The sequence below is a fragment of the Microtus ochrogaster genome, linkage group LG2 (assembly GCF_000317375.1).
Source record: "Microtus ochrogaster isolate Prairie Vole_2 linkage group LG2, MicOch1.0, whole genome shotgun sequence".
Taxonomy (NCBI): domain Eukaryota; kingdom Metazoa; phylum Chordata; class Mammalia; order Rodentia; family Cricetidae; genus Microtus; species Microtus ochrogaster.
Window position 1 is genome coordinate 33,251,308 of NC_022028.1, and position 17,831 is coordinate 33,269,138.

General features: G+C 52.0%; 1 protein-coding gene across 1 annotated transcript in view; it reads right to left on the reverse strand.

Moving 5' to 3' along the window:
- The window catches only part of Cdh23 (cadherin related 23), a 362,011-nt gene that overhangs the window by 112,074 nt on the left and 232,106 nt on the right, over positions 1-17,831 (reverse strand). Inside the window, exons 16-21 of the mRNA XM_005360071.2 lie at positions 15,716-15,953; positions 13,474-13,579; positions 12,725-12,852; positions 7,233-7,305; positions 5,561-5,677; positions 327-439 (exon numbers count right to left, since the gene is read on the reverse strand). Of these exons, the coding sequence (XP_005360128.1) occupies positions 327-439; positions 5,561-5,677; positions 7,233-7,305; positions 12,725-12,852; positions 13,474-13,579; positions 15,716-15,953 (775 nt within the window). The remainder of the gene's footprint in view (positions 1-326; positions 440-5,560; positions 5,678-7,232; positions 7,306-12,724; positions 12,853-13,473; positions 13,580-15,715; positions 15,954-17,831) is intronic.

Below are 17,831 nucleotides of genomic sequence, written 5' to 3' on the forward strand. Positions count from 1 at the left end.
CTTCCAGGACGAGGCCAAGGCAAGCATGAGGAAGCAGGGAAGATGTGGCTAGAGCAATGGGTCACCACTGCCATTCTTCCTCTCCTAGGAGCCCCCTGTGCCCCTCACTTTCTCCATCATCTCTTCTGCCACCAGAAACTCACTTAGCCTCCCACCCCCTGCCAAATTTCTCCCTCCTCCTTGAGGCTCCTTTATAGTGTGGAGGCCTTGATGGGCTTCTGGGCCTCCCCTGAAGGCTAGTAAGTGGCATGGTATGCAGAGGCCTGAGATAACCTGAAGGCAAGCAGGGAGGAAGGCCCTGGTCAGTAGGGGAGGGAAGTACTCACGGTGGCAATGCCAGTTTTCTGGTTGTGGCCCACACCCCCATCCACAGCCCGCACAATGAGGATGTATTCAGATTTGGTCTCTCGGTCCAGCAGAGATGTGGTGGTGATTTCTCCTATTGGACAAAGAGGGAGATGAGTGACAAGGTGTGTAGGTGTGGGGGATGGGGTGTTGGGGGACAGGAAGAAGGAAGTAGACATGGAGATATACTTGCAAGCTGCAGCTGGCCACAGTTATGGCGGCCATGGCCTCTGCAACTGCAGTGGGCCCATCTCTGTACCTGAGAGGGCAGAACACTTATGTTTTAGAGGGGACCCAAGAGCTGGGCAACAGTACCCCATAACGGGGCAGCTCTGCAGGTGTGGGGCAGGGCCTCACAGAGTAGGAGGGCCACTTAGGCCCAGACTCATTCACAGGACACCTGTGCCTTAGGTTTGACGTTATTTTTTTCTGGCTTTATCAGCTCAGTCTCATTACTTCAGTCTCCTGTGCCTCAGTTTCCACACCTGCCTGGAAGGAAACTATGACAGGACAATTTTACAGCAGGGCCATTTGGGGGGTCATTTAGTCAATGTCATGAAAACCCCAGAAGAGCTCCAGGCTCTAGCTAGGGAGAAAGCCATCGGGACCAGTGGCAGGAGGGAGATGCCCAGGCTGGAGGTCCCACGTGGTTTAGCTCGTGGCTCAGGAGTGGGCATGCACACCTACAGTGTGCAAGCCAACAGTCATGATGTACTTTCCCAGTTATCCCACCCATGGTCTAATAATATCATCTGTATTTTTTTTATAGTGTGCAAACAAGTTATTAACAGACCCATTCAAAATAAACTACAATTTCGGTCAGTTGCTTTTGGCCTTTCTTTGTTCTCCGGCATCACTGGGACACCGATGCCACCTTGGTAGTCTTTTATTTTCTTTTGGTGTGTATGTACCTATGTGTGTGTTTTCATGGTGAAGGTACTAAATGGCAGACTTGAATGCTGCATCCCCGTCCACCTCTGTTTTAGAAGCAGGATCTCCCATGGAGACGCAGAACTAACTGATTAGACTAGGCTGGGTGGCCAGTGATCCCCGAGAATCCATTTGTCTCTGTCCCCCCAGCGCTGGGATGACAAGCACATGCTATCGTGCCTGGCATTTTTATGTCGGTTCTGGGGATTGGACTCAGGTCCTCACCCTGTACAACAAGCACTTGACCAACTGAGTTGTCCATCTCCCAGCCCACTTGGTAATCATATATTAGCTAGTGTTTGACAAACGGCTCCCCAAAGAAAACAGAAGCCACTTATTGATTTCAGTGGTATAAATACTCCCCCCAGGGTCATACCAAGTCACTAACTCCATGGCCTTGACGATGGCATTCCTGGAGCAGCTGTGAACCAGCAGATCCGAGCACATCACTAAGTGGCCATGCCCCAGCTGATGGCGCTGCAGGGGATGGCATCTGCTTTGAGAACAAACACCCAGATTTGAATTCTCTTAGAGCCTTCCTGGGATGGGTGTCCCCGGGAGGAGACTCTTTGAGACCCAGTTTCTTTCTCATCTGTCAGAAGGCGCTCAGATGCCTTCCGGTCAGAGCTGTTGCAAAGACAGAGGATAGGGCTAGGGAACAGCTCCATCGGTGAAGTAACTGCCGCGCAAGCCTGACAACCCGAGTTTAATCCCCAGGAGCCATGTTGAAGCCTGGCATGGCAGCATGTCTTTGGAAGCCCAAAGCTTTGGGGAAGGCAGAGACAGGAGGATCCCTGGAGTCAGGGTGGCTGAATCAGTGAGTTCCAGGTTCCCAGGTTCAGTGAGGGACCCTGTTTCAAAAGGAATTAGAGGTGAAACTCCCACTGTTCAGAAGCTGATCATTTCCAGTAGACCAGTGGTTCTCAACCTTCCTGATGCTGCGACCCTTTAATACGGTTCCTCATGTTGTGGTGACCCCCCACCCCAACCCATGAAATTATTTAGTTGCTACTTCATAACTGTAATTTTGCTACTGCTATGAATTGTAACGTAAATATCCGATATGGAGGGTATCTGATACTTGACCTCCAAAGGGGTCACGGCCCACAGGTTGAGAACTGATGCAATAGACTGAAAGAGTTTCCCAAGGTAGGTGGGGATTTACATGGTACCCATCTTTTTGTTCCTATTGTCTGAGCTGTGTGACATGGGGCAAGCTACTTAACATCTCTGTGCTTGGTTTCCTTCTATCGTAAAACAAGGGCATTGGGATAGCTGGCTCCGCAAGGCCCCCCTCACACTGCTATTTTCCTCCCTGACACAGTCACCTGTCCTGGGTTGAGCAGGGAGCCAGAGAGCAGGGAGGACAAGGCAATGAAGGTGCCATAGCCAGAGACCATAGACTGGCTAAGGTCTGCCAAGGGAGCCATGCTCCTCTCTGGGTGGTATCAGTTAATGAATAGGTAGGGCTAGGAACAATTTAATCTGTCCAAAGTTTTAAACATAAACTTGTATTCATGATAGATGGCCTTTCACATCTGGGAAATTAGATTCAATTAATGCCACCACTGTGTAGCAGGCTTGACTAATACGACCAAGAACCTCAGGGGAAAACGTTCCCACCTTTCGGGAGAGGACATGCTAAGGCAGCAGAATATGTCAGAGTCCTCACCGTAGGCCCTAGGGTGGAGCTGGAGTCTCCAACCTGCCGCGGGGTATGGATGGGTGGCAAGATATAGTTCAAATACAGCTCTATGGACCCCAAAAGTTAACATTTGAGCTCTGGGGTCAGCTGGTCAAGCACTGAGAGACCTCAGTTAAATTTTTAGCCAGGCTCTGCCTCAGTTTCCTCATCTGAAAAATCTAGGGGTAATGATGGAAGAGAAATGAGCTCGTGCTGGACAGTTGGTTAATAAATGGTGCTGATCACAACTCCAGAGAACCTAGACAACAGGGAGGACCCTAAGAGAGACATACATGGATCTAAACTACATGGGAAGTAGAAAAAGACAAGATCTCCTGAGTAAATTGGGAGCATAGGGACCATGGGAGAGGGTAGAAGGGGAGGGGAGAGGAAGGGAGAGGAGCAGAGAAAAATGTAGAGTTCAATAAAATCAATAAAAAAATAAATGGTGCTGAGATACTATCTGTAGGTTCCATATCTGCAGATTAAACTCTCTGTGGATCAAAAATACTTTAAAAATCGCGTCTGGATCAAGCACGTAGGGACTCTTTTTTTCTTGTCACTATTCCTCACACAATATGGTGTCACAGTTTGTTTGTTTGTTTGTTTTGTGAGATGGAGGCCTCATGTGGCTAGGGTGGCCTGGGGCTTGCTATGAAGCTAAGGATGACTTTGAACTCTGATCTTCCTGCCTCTACTGATGGAGGAAGGTCATTGGTTAATTAATAAAGAAACTGCTTGGCCTCATAGGTTAGAACATAAGTGGGTGGAGTAAACAGAACAGAATGCTGGGAGGAAGAGGAAGTGAGGTAAGACTCCATTTTCTCTCCTCTGGGGCAGACGCGAGGAAGCTCCGACCCAGGATGGACGTAGGCTAGGATCTTCCCGGTAAGCACACCTTGGGGTGCTACACACATTAATAGAAATGGGTAATCAAGATGTAAGAATTAGCCAGTAAGAAGCTAGAGCAAATGAGCCAGGCAGTGTTTAAATGAATACAGTTTGTGTGTTGTTATTTCAGGGTATAAGCTAGCCAGGCGGCCAGGAGCTGGGTGGCAGGAACGCAGCCCACAGTTCCCACAACACTCTACCTCCTGAGTTCTTGATTACAGGCCCATGCCACCCCACCAGGAATGGAACCCATGGCTTCATGTGTAGTAGGCAGGCACTCTACCAACTGAGGTATCTCTAGGTCTGGGACAGGCGTGTGTGTGTGTGTGTGTGTGTGTGTGTGTGTGTGTGTGTGTGTGTGTACACGCACACTCAAATGCAGTTGCGCATGTCCCACCGCAAACTTGTGGAGAGAGCAACTTTGGGTGTCAGTCCTGACTTGCCACCTTGTTTCAGACAAGATCTCTAGTTTGCCGCTGTGTAGCCCAGGCTGGCTACATTTTCCAGTCTTTGCCTATAATCTCCAAGCAGGAGCACTAAGCCTACAGACACACGTTACTGCATCTGGCTCTTTGTGGGTTCTGGGGATGTGAACCTACATTCTCACATGGCACAGCAAGCGCTTCATCATGATGACATCGCTCCAGCCCTGTGCTGGCTTTTTACACAGTACGTACATCATATGTGGTGTTCTTAGTGACTGAGAGATGACTTAAGGGTGCCGAGGGTATGTATGGGCTGTATGCAAACCCTGTACCATTTTTCCCTGACGGAGGGCAACACTTTGCTGTCCCTGGGACTCATGAAACCCACCCTGTGCAGATTCTGAGGCCTGACTGTTGCTTCTAGAAATGTGGTTTGCCAAGGAAGATGTTCTGGGAGTAGAAGGCCCAGAGTGGAAGGAGAGACTCATGTGACTCCTATCCTTGTCCCTGAACACAGCAACACCAGCCATCTGCTTCCAGAGCTTTGAGAATAAGGGAACAAAGGAGTTGTAAGGCCAACCTTGACCCAGGAGTCATGGACAACAGAGGGTCCTGCTGGGCTACTGACCACCTGTGGCAGGGATGCCAATATCCCTGGAGCTCTTGCTCCATACACAGGGTAACCTGTTGCTGAGGGGTGACCACTAGGCAGGGACTCTGCTCCCAGGCTTTCTAGCAGTGAGGTACCCCCTGCCTACTTGTGTGTGAGGATGACAGATTCACCTTTAGGGACTAGCCTGTCAGAGTCACCTTGTACAATGTCCCTTGTATGCTTTCTACTTTTTCAGTGAACTTGGAGCCACAACATGGAAGGAACCTGGGTTTAGAATTGTCATGTGAAAGACTATCCACTGAACATCCGCCCACACTGTGGTATGTTCCCACTGTTCTGAGTCACGGGGAGTCTAGGATAAACCTGTTGGCATCTAGAGTTCCCGTAAACTTACAGAAATGAGCCCCTAGGAGAAAGTGATCTGCATGCCCATTCAGCTGACATGGACCCCAAGATTTGGAAAACAAACAACTCTAGACACTCTTTACTCTAGCGAGGCAAGGTTTGGTGGACATGTTTGTGGTGAGATTGCTTCAGGTAAGATGGGTGATTAACACCGAAGTTAATATTTCAGAGGTAAAATCAAAGCCTACTTGTTTTTAGCAGCATGGGAAGAGACCATGATCCCTGACTGGCCCAGGAAGAGCAGCAGGTCTTGGGGTGGGGGCTTACCAGAGCGGGCATTGATGCGGAACTGTGAGGATCCTTCCAGTGAGTAGATGATGGATTCCTGCCCGTACTCCCGTGAGCGGTCCAGGTCCGTGGCATTTAGGAACAGCACTGTGGCTCCTTTAGGACGACAAAGAGGTAGGAGGTTGCTCTTCTGACGCCCAATCCCTGGAGTCACATCCCAGACCCTCTAGTGGCCAAGCCTCAAGGAACTGGAGAGCATGAAAGATGGGGTGTCCCAGGGCTGAGTGGACTCATGTCTCCACAGAGGTGAGATGGGTTCTGGGATAGGGTCCTCTCCTCCCCCAGACACATGGTCCAGCCTCTAACAGCTCAAACTGCCTCCTGACCTTGCCTGGCTGGCCTGTGGATCAAACCCACCCAGATCTACCAGCTTTCAAAGAAACCAAGTGCCCAATTGAATTATTCTACATTTACTATACCCAATTTTGGTCCTTTTAAAAAAATCGTATTCATAGCAGAATTTATACAAGACTATATTTTCTTGTTAATGTCCAGTGAAGGTCTTTGCCTTTCAATCCCTTTCCATCTACCTAGGATCCTGGGTTTAGAGAGCGGTTGACTATCCCCGCAGTCCTGGTCAGACCCCACAGGTGACTTGTCCTAAGGGTATGCTCACCTAGGCTTTGGGCTGCAGCACCCTCCTGCTCTAGGTAGCAGTCAGAGGTTGGGTAAAACCTCTGTGGCCCCCAGAGTCCCTCAGCCACTTCCTCTGCAGGGGTCTACCTGTGGGGCTTCTGGGAATGCTCCCTGAGAGGTGCCAGGTACTGGTGGCAGCTAGGACTGGAAGTCTTCATAAAGAGGATGTATAAGTCAGACCCATTCCCAGAGGCCAGGGCTTCAGGTGTGCTCTTTGGTTCCAGGGACATGGAGTTAGGAAGAGAGTTGGCATCATATTCAAAGACCTTTGCCAAATGCCCAGGAGGATAGGGCGTTATTTCCTCCTGGCCTTTAGCAGGAATAATCTTTAGGGGATGCTGGATACAGGAATGTGGGATGGGCATAGCCTGCCACCCAACTCACTCATCCTCAGACACTAGAGAGATACCTGGAGGTTCTGCTTACATGGAAAGGCACCCCCAGCTCCAGCTATATCGATTTTAACTGTCTCTAAGTTCAGCTGTCCTGAATACTCAGTACATCCCCTCCTCTACATCGCTGCTCAGAAATCTCTGTGGTGTGCATGTCCCCCGAGGAGAGCACACTTGGAGGGGAAGGAGAAGCTGTCAGCCTGGCCCCCCAAGGAAGGAAAGGAACCCACACATGGAGCTTGTGGCGCTGGCTCACGCTGGGTCTTCCATTATTGGGCTTATATAGAAAATCCTTCAAGGCCACCCTTCAAAATCGCCCCACCAAAAGTCATGGCTCCTGGGACCTGCCTCATGGTACCAAGTTTCCAAACTCAGATTCTTTCATCAAGACTGTATAATTAATCATCTGTTATTCTCGTCCTGCTGAACTGGCTGCAGGTGAACACGACCCAGTGCCCAATGGAGGCTCTGCACACAGTAGTAGCAATAACCAGACATCCCCAAAGACAGCTATGATTTGTCATAGAGGCCTGGAAAGTTGACAAGGCTGTAGGTCTCGCAAACGCATGTACCAAGGCTGCAGCCGCCTATTTATAGGCTTTCCATCCTGGCCCCAGCTATACCTGCCATGATGTTCTCCACCACAGAAACGAAGTAGGCAGGCTTGCTGAAGGTAGGGGGGTTGTCATTCTCATCCTGGAAGGGAAGCACACAGATCAATCAGTGTGTCTCGGAGGTACCTGGCCAACTGTCCAAAGTGGGAACCAAGGGGTCTGTTTGGGCTGGCTGGCCCTGTGGGCCTCAGGCCTCTATGCGTCATCAGTGGCTAGAGATTGTGAAGGCCAGCAGTCCCTCTGGCAGGTCATGTTGAAGGAAATCGGACAACATGCTAGGGTTGGGAAGGAATAGTATGGGATCCAGAGACAGGTACTAAATAAGACAGCAGTCAGCTCGCCCACAGCTCCCAGTCTCCCGCCTTCCAGCTGAACTCCAAGGTTGTTCCAGAAGCCGAGTCCCCATGCTCCCATGCAGCATCCACTTGACCCTCCCTCCCAGGTGAGTCAAGACATAGAGAAAGGGTCTAGAAACTCTGCTAAGATGAAAGGAAAGGGCTGGAGAGATGGTTCAGTGGTTAAGAGCACCGGCTGCTCTTCCAGAAGACCCAGCTTCAATCCCAGCATCACAACTATCTATAACTTCTGTTCCAGTGAAGCAGATGCCTTTTCCTGGCCTCTGCAGGCACTAGGCACACATGTGGTACATAGACATTCATGCAAGCAAATTTTAAAATCAAAAAGTGAGGGGGAAAGACACGTCTACACCAAAGATGCCAAAGTGTGCAAGGGTGGCCAGTGTTGAGGCTATTCCCAGAGTCGAGGCTCCAGCCCTGGACTGGCTGTAAATGGGGTTAGACAGACACCCCGATCACACATGAACACCAGTTTCTCACCCTCTGTCCCCACCTGGCCTGCAGCCTGGCACCTGCTAGTTCCGGAGCATGTCTTCCTCTGGCCCACCCTCTAGTGGCTAAGGATGGGGGTGGAAGCCTGGCTGCGGAGCTGGACCAGGTAGGAATGAGCCCTGCTGTGGTGGGAACCAGAGCCAGGTGCAGCCCACAGCTCCTCCACCAGCTCCCTAATCTCTTCCATCAGAGGAGTGAGCCTTCCTGCCTTTGAGACTCTCACCATAGCCAGCAACTTCTGCAATCGCTCACCAAAAATTCCTCCCAGTTGCCCTCTTCACTGAAGACTTTCTAGTTCCCTTGGCTCCATGCTTCCCTCCTCAGCTCAACAGAGCGGCGAGAAGCTCAGGAGCTGGCTGAGTGCCCCTCTCCCACTCCACCACCCCCATCGCAATGTTCGGTGGGTCCCACGACCAGATCCTCAGAACTCAGGGAATGGGGAGGGAGGTGTGGGGACTCTTTCTGAACTCTTTTGCTACAATTCCTTCTGCATGAGCAAGCCAGAGAGGGATGGGACAAAGCTGCCTGGCTCTCCTCTCCTTGGGACTATAGACAACCTCAGCCTGCTCCATGGTGAGTTCCCAGAATCGATGGGAACTCAATGTCTCCCAAATCTGTTTACTACTCTGTCCTGCATACAGGCTCACTCTCTTCCCAAATAAACTGGGAGCCTCAAGGGTCTCCTGACATCCAGTGCCCCCAGAGGCCACTTGGGAGTCACCCAGGCTCCTGGCGAGGGCTCAAGTGCTTTGGGTGCACACATACATTGAGACTTCTGCTCGGCTGCATTGAGCAATGCCGAGAATGTCAGCGACAGAGCACGAGGCAGAAACTTATTAGCGGTGATATTTCCCCGGATTCTGGCGCTGCGCTCGCTATTAGTTCTAATTCAGTGGCTCCCTCTATAAAAGCTTATTGTCCCCTAATGGGAAATCTACAAACCGAGTTTGACTTCTTTATTAAAAACCAACAAGCAGCGGACGAGAAGGAATCACCTGGCTCCTCTCACCTGCCCCTCCTTGCCCAAGCCTGAAGGTGTTCCATCGCCTCTCCCCATGGAAGCCTGCGTGGGAAGACCTCTGCCAATTATTCAATGAAAGCTGTTTCGGTTATTTTTTTTTTCCAGGCAAGAGAAAATCCTTTTGACCAAGGGAGGAGGCAGCTTAGCAGAGTGACAGCTACTTAAGAATCACCCACGTGCAAAATCTAGCCGAAGGCGGTGACCTTTTCAAGTGTGGTCCTTAGACACGAGTGACTACGCTGTCCAAACGCCCTGCCTGGGAGCCAGAGCCTGTTCTCTCAGAGCCACGGGGGCACCTGTCTTTGTTGTCGGCTGCTCCTGCTGTCAGATGGCTGGGGTAGACTCAAGGGAAGTGCAGGGCTCTGCTGTCAGTACCAGGGGGATGTGAAAGAGGGGGCCCCTCTGTTCAGCTGGGGCTCACTCGCTTGCCTAATGGAGAGTGGTGAAACTTGCCTCACCCCAACATGGAGTGTCTCCTGCCTGGGATTGGGGCAGGAAGGCTGTTACTCAAACTTTCATTTCAGCATGGGAAAAGGCTAGCCCAGTTCTTGGCCTTCCACTTCCTGTTTGCTCCGGTCCCCAGGAGGGGCTGAGGCAAGAAGAGAAGAAGCCATTTCAGTGAGTCCCAGACAGCAGAGTAGAGTCTGGGTTAGCCAGATGTTGCCTAGTGTGGCCCCTTAACAGGAAGCAGCAACAGTCCACCCCAGCAGGGGGTCACAGAGGGCAGAGTTTTGGCTCTCATCAGGACCACTAGGTGAGAACTGCGCTTTGGTTACTCTATTTTGTTTTATTGAGATAGGCTATCAATTTATAGCCCAGGCTTGCCTGGAATTGACTATATAGTGCAGGCTGGTCTTGACTCATGACTATCCTCCTGCCTCAGCTTTTCAGGTTACAGGCATGAGGTCTAAGAACCACACTTTATTTGATAAGACACCACAGGCTCAGTTAATCCTATTCATGGGGTAGAGGAGAGGTCTCTGAAGAGTACTGGGCTCAGTCACATGTGGGGGAGGATGCCTTAATCTTCCCAGCCTGTGACTATGGAGAGAAAGGGGTTCACTTCCAGCTCAGTCACTGGTGAGCATAAGGAAGCAGGGGCATTTCTCTCCACTTCTCTCCTCGGCTTCCTCTGCCTAGGGCGTAGAAGAAACTGTGCGACAGGAAGTCCTGGCTCCATGGTGGAGCACGGGAGCAGTTCACTTTTCACGTGGCTGACTGTGCCTATCTCTTTAACCCGCCTTCCTAACCTCCTTGTTCTAATGAGTGTCAAATGTCAGCTTGGCACAGCCTGGAGTCAACTGATGGTGTCTCAGTCAAGAGACCAGCCTGTGGCCAAGTCAGAGGGACTGTCTTGATCCATGGTTGATATGGAGATGGCCCAGCTGATTGTGGGTGGCACCAGCCCTAGGCAGGTGGGCCTGGGCTGTATAAAAAAGCTAGCGAAGGCCTGGCAGTGGTGGCACATGCCTTTAGTCCTGGAACTCGTGAGGCAGAGGCAGCGAAATCTCTGTGAGATCGAGGCCAGCCTGGGCCACAGAATGAGTACCAGGAACATCAGGACTGTTACACAGGGAAACCCTGTCTTGAAAAACTAAGAGAGAGAGAGAGAGAGAGAGAGAGAGAGAGAGAGAGAGAGAGAGAGAGAGAGAACAAGCTAACATGCAGTGCTTCTTCATAGTTTTTGCATAATTTCCTGCCTTGACTTCCTCTCAGTGATGGACTGTGACCTGGAAGTGTAAGTCAGATAAACCCTTTCCTCTCCAGGAAGGCTTCCTTTTGTTCTATCAAAGCAGCAGAATGAAACTAGGACCCCTCCCCCCGCCACCCTTACCCCTCCTACCTCCCTGCCTGTCCCAAAGCCTAGAGGGTCCTGCTCAGCATGCTCCTGCTCTCCAGGGCAGGCTGGGCATGCTGCTGTTGGCAGGACAACTGTCTGTCCTGCCATCTGTGATGATGGGCAACATGCCAGGAGCTGCCTGTGTGGTCTCAAGCCCATCTCATGGTAACACAGAGACAGGCACCATGATTGTCTCCATGTACGGATGAGAAAACGGAGCCGAGAGAAGACCAGAACACACAGTGGGTGGTGGAGGCAGGTTCTAAGTCCCACACCCTCAGGGAAGAGCTGTGCTTCTCCATCATTTCATGTCACTTGGGGATGTGGCCCCAGTATCTGTCACTCCCTTCCATTCCCCAGGCTTCATGTGCTTCAGATGCAGACAGAATACCCAGCAGGGGGTGGTGGGTGGGAGAGAAGCCTGGGTGGGTCAAAGGTCAATGTGGGTCAATGTGTGACTCTAAGGAGGGCCGGGTTGGTGATCATGATCAAGATGGGGAAACTGAGGCCAGGCTGGGAGGCATGGTCAGGGTCAGGTCATGTGATGAGCACTAGACAGGGTCATCACTAGTGGGGCACAGTCTGGCTCGCTGGTGCTACCCTGTTGGGTTAAGGCAGAAGGTTGTGGGTTCAAAATAAGCCAGTGTTATAGGACTCCCACGAGACCCCGCTCTCCTTTGCCATTCTCTGAGGTAAAATCCTGACCCTCTGGAAGGCCCCTGAGCTGTCCCTATCTCTGCATAGACCCCCCTTCCCAGTCACCCCAGCATCCTGCTCCCATGTGCCTGCCTCCGGGAGCTTTCTCATGCACCACTGAGAGTTCTCATCACCTCAACTCCACCCTGGTCAGTCAGGAAGTAGCATCTCCTGTCTTGATGAGACTTGTCTGCTAGGAAGCTGGTCCCAGCCTCAGGCTGATTAAAGGGCTGGTGTGAGGCTGCCCCAGAGGCTGCCTGGAGCTGGCTGCGACAGGAAGGTCAGCTGCAAGCCGGCTGTGGGGAGCTTCCTGAGCTGGTGTTCCATGCAACCCCCACCCGGTATGTCCCAGCTGATAGCCTGATTGAATTCTCCAGAGAGCTAGCAATCCCACCCACATTCACCCACCCTCTGTTGCAAACAGGGAGGGGCCAGGCCAGTGCATGCTCAGGTGCATGTTGGGGGTGGGGTCCCAGGAGAAGACCTGTGCACCCTGCTGTCAGGCCATGCTGTGCTGTGTCCCCAGCGTGGCCGGGGGAGCGGCACATGGCAAATGAGCCAGTGCAGAGATGGATTCGGGCGCTGATAATTTCAGACAGGAAAGCGCTGAGGTGTGTTTGATATTCATGTCAGACAGGCGGTGGATTGCGCCCAGGCCCCTTTCTATATCCAGAGAACCAGAGAGAGAGAGGGGAGGAATAAAGGAAGAGAGGGACAAAGAGGGACAGGGAAGAGGAACAGCGACCTTCCCATCATTCCTTTGGACTCCATGGAATGTGGCTTCTGAGGAAGGGGTCGTCCACCATTCCCCTGTTTGTCTCCCCAGCCTTGCTTTCCAGAGCGGATCACAGGGCTTCATGCAGAGCCAAAGCAGGGCCATTCATCTCTCACTGAGCTCCAGGGCCCTGGGTCTCTCTGGCCACACGCGCAGGTGCCTCGACAGCTGAGGCAATGGAACAACGTGCTGGGAGCAGGATTTCGGACGGTTGCAACTGTGGGGACACAGTCCTTTCCCACCAGGCAGAGGTGAGGCCTCCAAGAAGCATTCACCACCCCTCACCCTAGAAATGAAAGGCCAGTGTCCCTGGATACTTACAAACACCTCAATGGTGACAGGGACGGTGCTGTAGAGAGGCGGGCTGCCAGCATCCTTGGCCATGACTGTTAGGTATATCAGTCCATTGGGTATCTGCTCGTAATCCAGTGGGCGGCTCACGCTGATCACTAGAACAGCAGGAACAAGGGCCTTAGCAAGCAGAGTCCAGCTGCCTGGGTGCAGAGCCTCCCTTGGGTACAGGCAGCATGGTGAGTCTCCTGGACGGACCTTTTTTGGTTTAGTGACTGCCAGCGCTAGGCTCTATGCTGAGCACACCAACTGGTCACTATTGTGTAACTAGGCAACTTTGCCATCATTCCTCTGGACGCCATAGAACATGGCTGCCAGGGAAGAGTCTGCCACCATTTCCCATTTCTTTAGATGGAGACTAGGCCCTCAATGAAAGGCTGGGAGGTAGTCACACAGACCTGCCCACAGGACAGTGAGGTTCATCCAATGTGCCTCCTCTATGGACTCTAGTCACCTCAGGCTTCCCGCTGTACCTGCACGGTTGGCCATGGGCCTAATTAAGACACAGAGAAAGGTCTGCCTGGTGTGTGCTAGCTCTTGGCTTTGGGGAGATGTGACTTCTGGCCACATCCTACTCCAGCCACAGTGGCCCAGCAGCTTCCAGAAAAGTACAGGGTGTATGGGAGTTGTAGGGTGCCCCCACCCCTGAAGGGGCCATGACTGCAAGGGGCCCACCACCCCTCTTCCCAGCTGGGACCTTTACCCTGCCCCCCTCGCACCTCCATAGCCTTCATAGATGCTGATGTCGAAGTAGCTGCCGAAGGCAGATGCGTTGACAATGCTGTAGGTAATCTGATTGTTGGGAGGGGAGTCTTCATCTGTTGCCTGGAAGGAACAGGGCAGAAACGGCCCAGTGAGCTCACCAAAGATGTGGGGCCAGGACAGCATGGTGGAGAAGCAGCCCAGCTCCTCTTGGCTCTTCTTTGGATGGTGTGGCTCAGGTCACCTCCTGGCCCAAGACCTCAGGGACCTTCTTATTCCTCAAAAGGAACCCACTCTCTGGCTCGGGGAAAAACCCTGTTCCCTCCACTTGTGGGCACAAAGGTGGGCTGGAAAATAGAGCTGGCTCTTCCAGGGGATGACTGGCATATCAATGTCCCATATTCTCTGTTCCAGCCCCAACACCTCACGTCATAGATGGCACCCCAGAGATAAGATTGCTATGACTGCTATTCAGTTTGTCCCCAAAAGTCCATGTGTTAATGGCTTGGTCCTCAGGATGGGTAGCATTAAGAGGTAGTGGAACTTTTAAGGGGTGGGGCCTCATGGGAGGTGGTTATGTCATTGGAGGTTCTGCCACCAGCATGAATTAATGTAGTTTTAAGGGACCCTGATCAAGATCAAGTTACTATAGGAAAGGAATGCCTGACCTTGAATCTGTCCTGCTTCCTATCTAGCTGTGTGAGCTTCCTCGCCTGATCCACTCATGATGCTGTCTACAACACTGTGAGGGAGCCTCGGCTCAGGCCGAGGTCAAATTGGTGGGCACACAGCACTTTGCTTCCTTTATAAAGTATGCAGCCTCCGCTACTGCACTCCAGTAACAGAAAACAGGTTAAGACTGGGATCCTTGGGTATTCTGCTAGCGCTCTCACGCCCACTGTAAGTTCTTATAATTGCTGCTTGCAATTAGTCCACGGGCCTATGTGTACAGGGTCCTCTGGCTCTTGAGTGCAGCTGCATGCTACACAGTCGGTTCCTATTAAATGCATGTTGCTTGTAAGTAAGAAGGGAAGCAAATATTCAGAAAGGGACCAGGGATCCTTCTTCCTTTGACTGTGGGGACCGCTTTCTCGGGTGTCTCTGACTCTAGAGAGCCTTCAGGGCTTTCCAGCATGCTAGCTGTACCTGGGGCCGAGTCAAAGGGAAGGGTGGGGTCTTTGGGGAAAATCATGGCAGGCTAGGTGGCTCACATCTTTTGTGCTCCCATGCCCACTTTCCACCCTTGCCTTCATCAGCGTTTGTTTCAGAAACAAGCTCCAAGGAGAGAGCCTGGGTCCTGTCACTTTGGCTCTGAGGATGGGGAAACGGTGAGGGGACATGAAGTCTCTGGTTAGAGATCACTGCTGTGCGTTAGGGACTTGCTGCAGGGGACTTAGGCAGAACAGAGCCTCATTTCAGGTGGGCCCTGCTCTCTCCCCGCAGGCTGTGCCTTCCCTGCCCATCTCTCCCTTGCTTCTCCTTTTGTGGTTTCTGTGGCTACTTTATGTGTGTGTGTGTACATTCTCAAGTATGTGTGTGTACATGTGTGCAGATACATGTGCACCTGTGTGAGTGTGTGTGGAGGCCAGAGGTTGACATCACGTGTCTTTTTCACTGTTTTTTTTTTTTCCTTATCTTTTGAGAGAGAGTCTCTCTCTCTCTCCCCCCACCACCTCCTCAATTTTATAAGACAGAGTTTCTCTGTGTAACTATCCTGGCTGTCCTGGGGCTCACTCTGTAGACCAAGCTGACCTCAAACTCACAGAGATCTGCCTGCCTCTGCCTCCTGAATGCTGGAATTAAAGGCGTGTGCCACCACCTCCCAGTGAGGGTCTCTCTCTCACTGAAACTGGACCTTGCCAACTGGCTAACATGGATCTTCCTGTCTCCCCTCCTCCGCACTGGGATCACAGGTGTGAGTCAGTTTTGACAGGGACGTTCAGGACTGAACTCAGGTCCTCATATTTGATGGCAGGCCCTTTCCTACTGAGCCATCTTACCACACTTATGGTGGTCTTGCAACGGGACTGAAACCCCACCCTATGGCCTCGAAAGGGGCATGGCGGGTGTCTTTAGGCTAAATAGCCTGACATCTGGGTTGAGGCAAACATGCTGAATGCGTCCCTTCTGGGTCTGCCTCTAGGGGCAGGAGGTGATGCTCAGAGGAGCTCCAGGCATGTAGATGGGAGTCTGGTACCACCTGCAAGAACTCAGAAGAACTCAGAAGGAGATAACAAGCACAGGGCTCCCAGGCCTTACCCTGAGCCGCACCAGCTGCGTGACAGAGGGCTCATTCTCCCTCAGGGCACCCACGTAGGCATCCTTCTGGAAGGTGGGCACATTGTCATTGACATCCAGCACATTGATCCGGACCCGGCCTGTGGTCTCCTCACCACCTCCATCCCGGGCGATGACAGTCAAGGTGAAGCGCTGGATAAGTTCGTAGTCCAGCCGAGCTATGAGCACAATGAGCCCCGTGTCCTTGTCCAGTGAGAACCTGTGTCGGGAGGGAGGAAGGAGAGGATGCAGAGGAGGCCAGGATTAAAGCACGTTGTGGGTGAGCTCCAGTGGGGGCCAAGGACTAGGTGACAGGCCCCTCTCTGTGAGGGGGAGCTTTGCCCACTGAACGTGTTTAGATAATAGAGAACTGGGGACACAAATTCTGCTATCTGATAGTTGGAGAAGGGTGCTGGGTCCTCTTTTGGAGCTGATACTGTCATTTGCTGGAGGGATCAAGCCTTTGAGAAGAGGTTGGTAGGAGTGTTCTGGGGATCATGAGGGCCAGTGAGACCAACCCTCCAGCTATCGCCTTTAGGGGTGCCCGTTAGAAATCCACATGAGCTACCAGGACCGTGTGTATGCGCTGCCTGTCCAGCAGCTGCCAGCATTCATGCCTGGAAGGGCGCTTGGGAAACCCTGGGTCCAGAGATGGGAAGAAAGGAGTCAGGATGACTGGGCCCCAGGACCACTGGGCTCCTGAGGGAGATACTGCCCTGTGCATCCAGCCACTGCTATACATCTATCTAGTGTTGGGGCCTCTGTCGCAGAGTGTCTGGCAATGCCAGTGACACCTAATAGGGTCCAAGTTTCTCCTTGATCATCCATAGACTCTCTGGGCTGTTAATGCTAGTTCACAGCCAGACTCACTTGGTTGGGCTTCCAAATACATGTGACTATATTCTCTCTCTCTCTCTCTCTCTCTCTCTCTCTCTCTCTCTCTCTCTCGGTATGGTGTGTATGTATAATAGTGTGTGTGCAAGTGTACTTGTTTACACATGTGTATGGAAGGGCTCCACTTTGGTTTTTTGTGACAGGGTCTCTCACTGACCCAGAGCTCAGGCTATCTGGTCTGTGAGCCCCACAGGGTATCCTCCTGTCTCTCCCTCCTCTGGGATTACAAGCATGTACCATCATACCTGGCTTTTTCACTTGGGTTCCAGGAGGATCGAACTCAGATCCCCATACTTGCATGGTAAGTACTTTCCTGACCGAGGTGTCACCCCAGCCCTAGGCTGCTCATTCTCAGCAGCGGACCTGCCCTGTGGCTTCAACTAGGCCTTTGAACATGTTCAATTGGCAGGTCTTCCCGGCCTCTGATAAACTGATGGCAAGAGGCAGACCAGGTCTAGATGAAGGACTGCATTACCGCCATGTGCAGGGAAGCACAGAGACATGTGGTCCATCTTGGAGCTGCTGTATGCCAAGAGTTACCCTCCTGGTAGCGGCCATGTGTCCTGGTGGCAGAGGCCATGTATAGAGGCCTAGCCCTGTTGCCTACCAGCTGTGTGAATTTTTGTAAGTCACCCAGCCTCCTGGAGCTGCAATTTCCTGTCCGATGGAAATGAGGAGAGTTCTGCGGATTGAACCCCCTATCAGTGACAAGGGACGATCCAGGACTAAGGCCGATGCATGGTGAGTGTTTGACAGAGAATCTGGTACACAGTGGGGCCTCAACTGTCCTCTGTGGCCTCTGGTGGCAGGAGGAACAGTGTTCAAACTTCTGGGCCTCATAGATGCCTGCTTCTCCACTCCTAGAGCTATGTCCAGAGAAACCCTGTACCAGAGAGCTTAGGGGCTTAGCAAGCTGGTTCCAGCTAGAACCAGACAATCTCGCTTTAGAGCAGTGGTTCTCAACCCGTGGGTCACGACCCCTTTGGGGGTCAGATATCAGATATTTATGCTACGATTTATACCTATATCAAACTTACAGTTATGAAGTAGAAGCAAACATAATTTTATGGTTGGGGCTCACCATTGCATGAGGAGCGGTATTGAAAGGTCACAGCGTTAGGAAGGTTTAGAACCACTGTTCTAGGGTTCAGATTCTCAGAGCTCCCCTGGGCACAGGGCAGTTTGCTGGACCCTATGGGTTGTC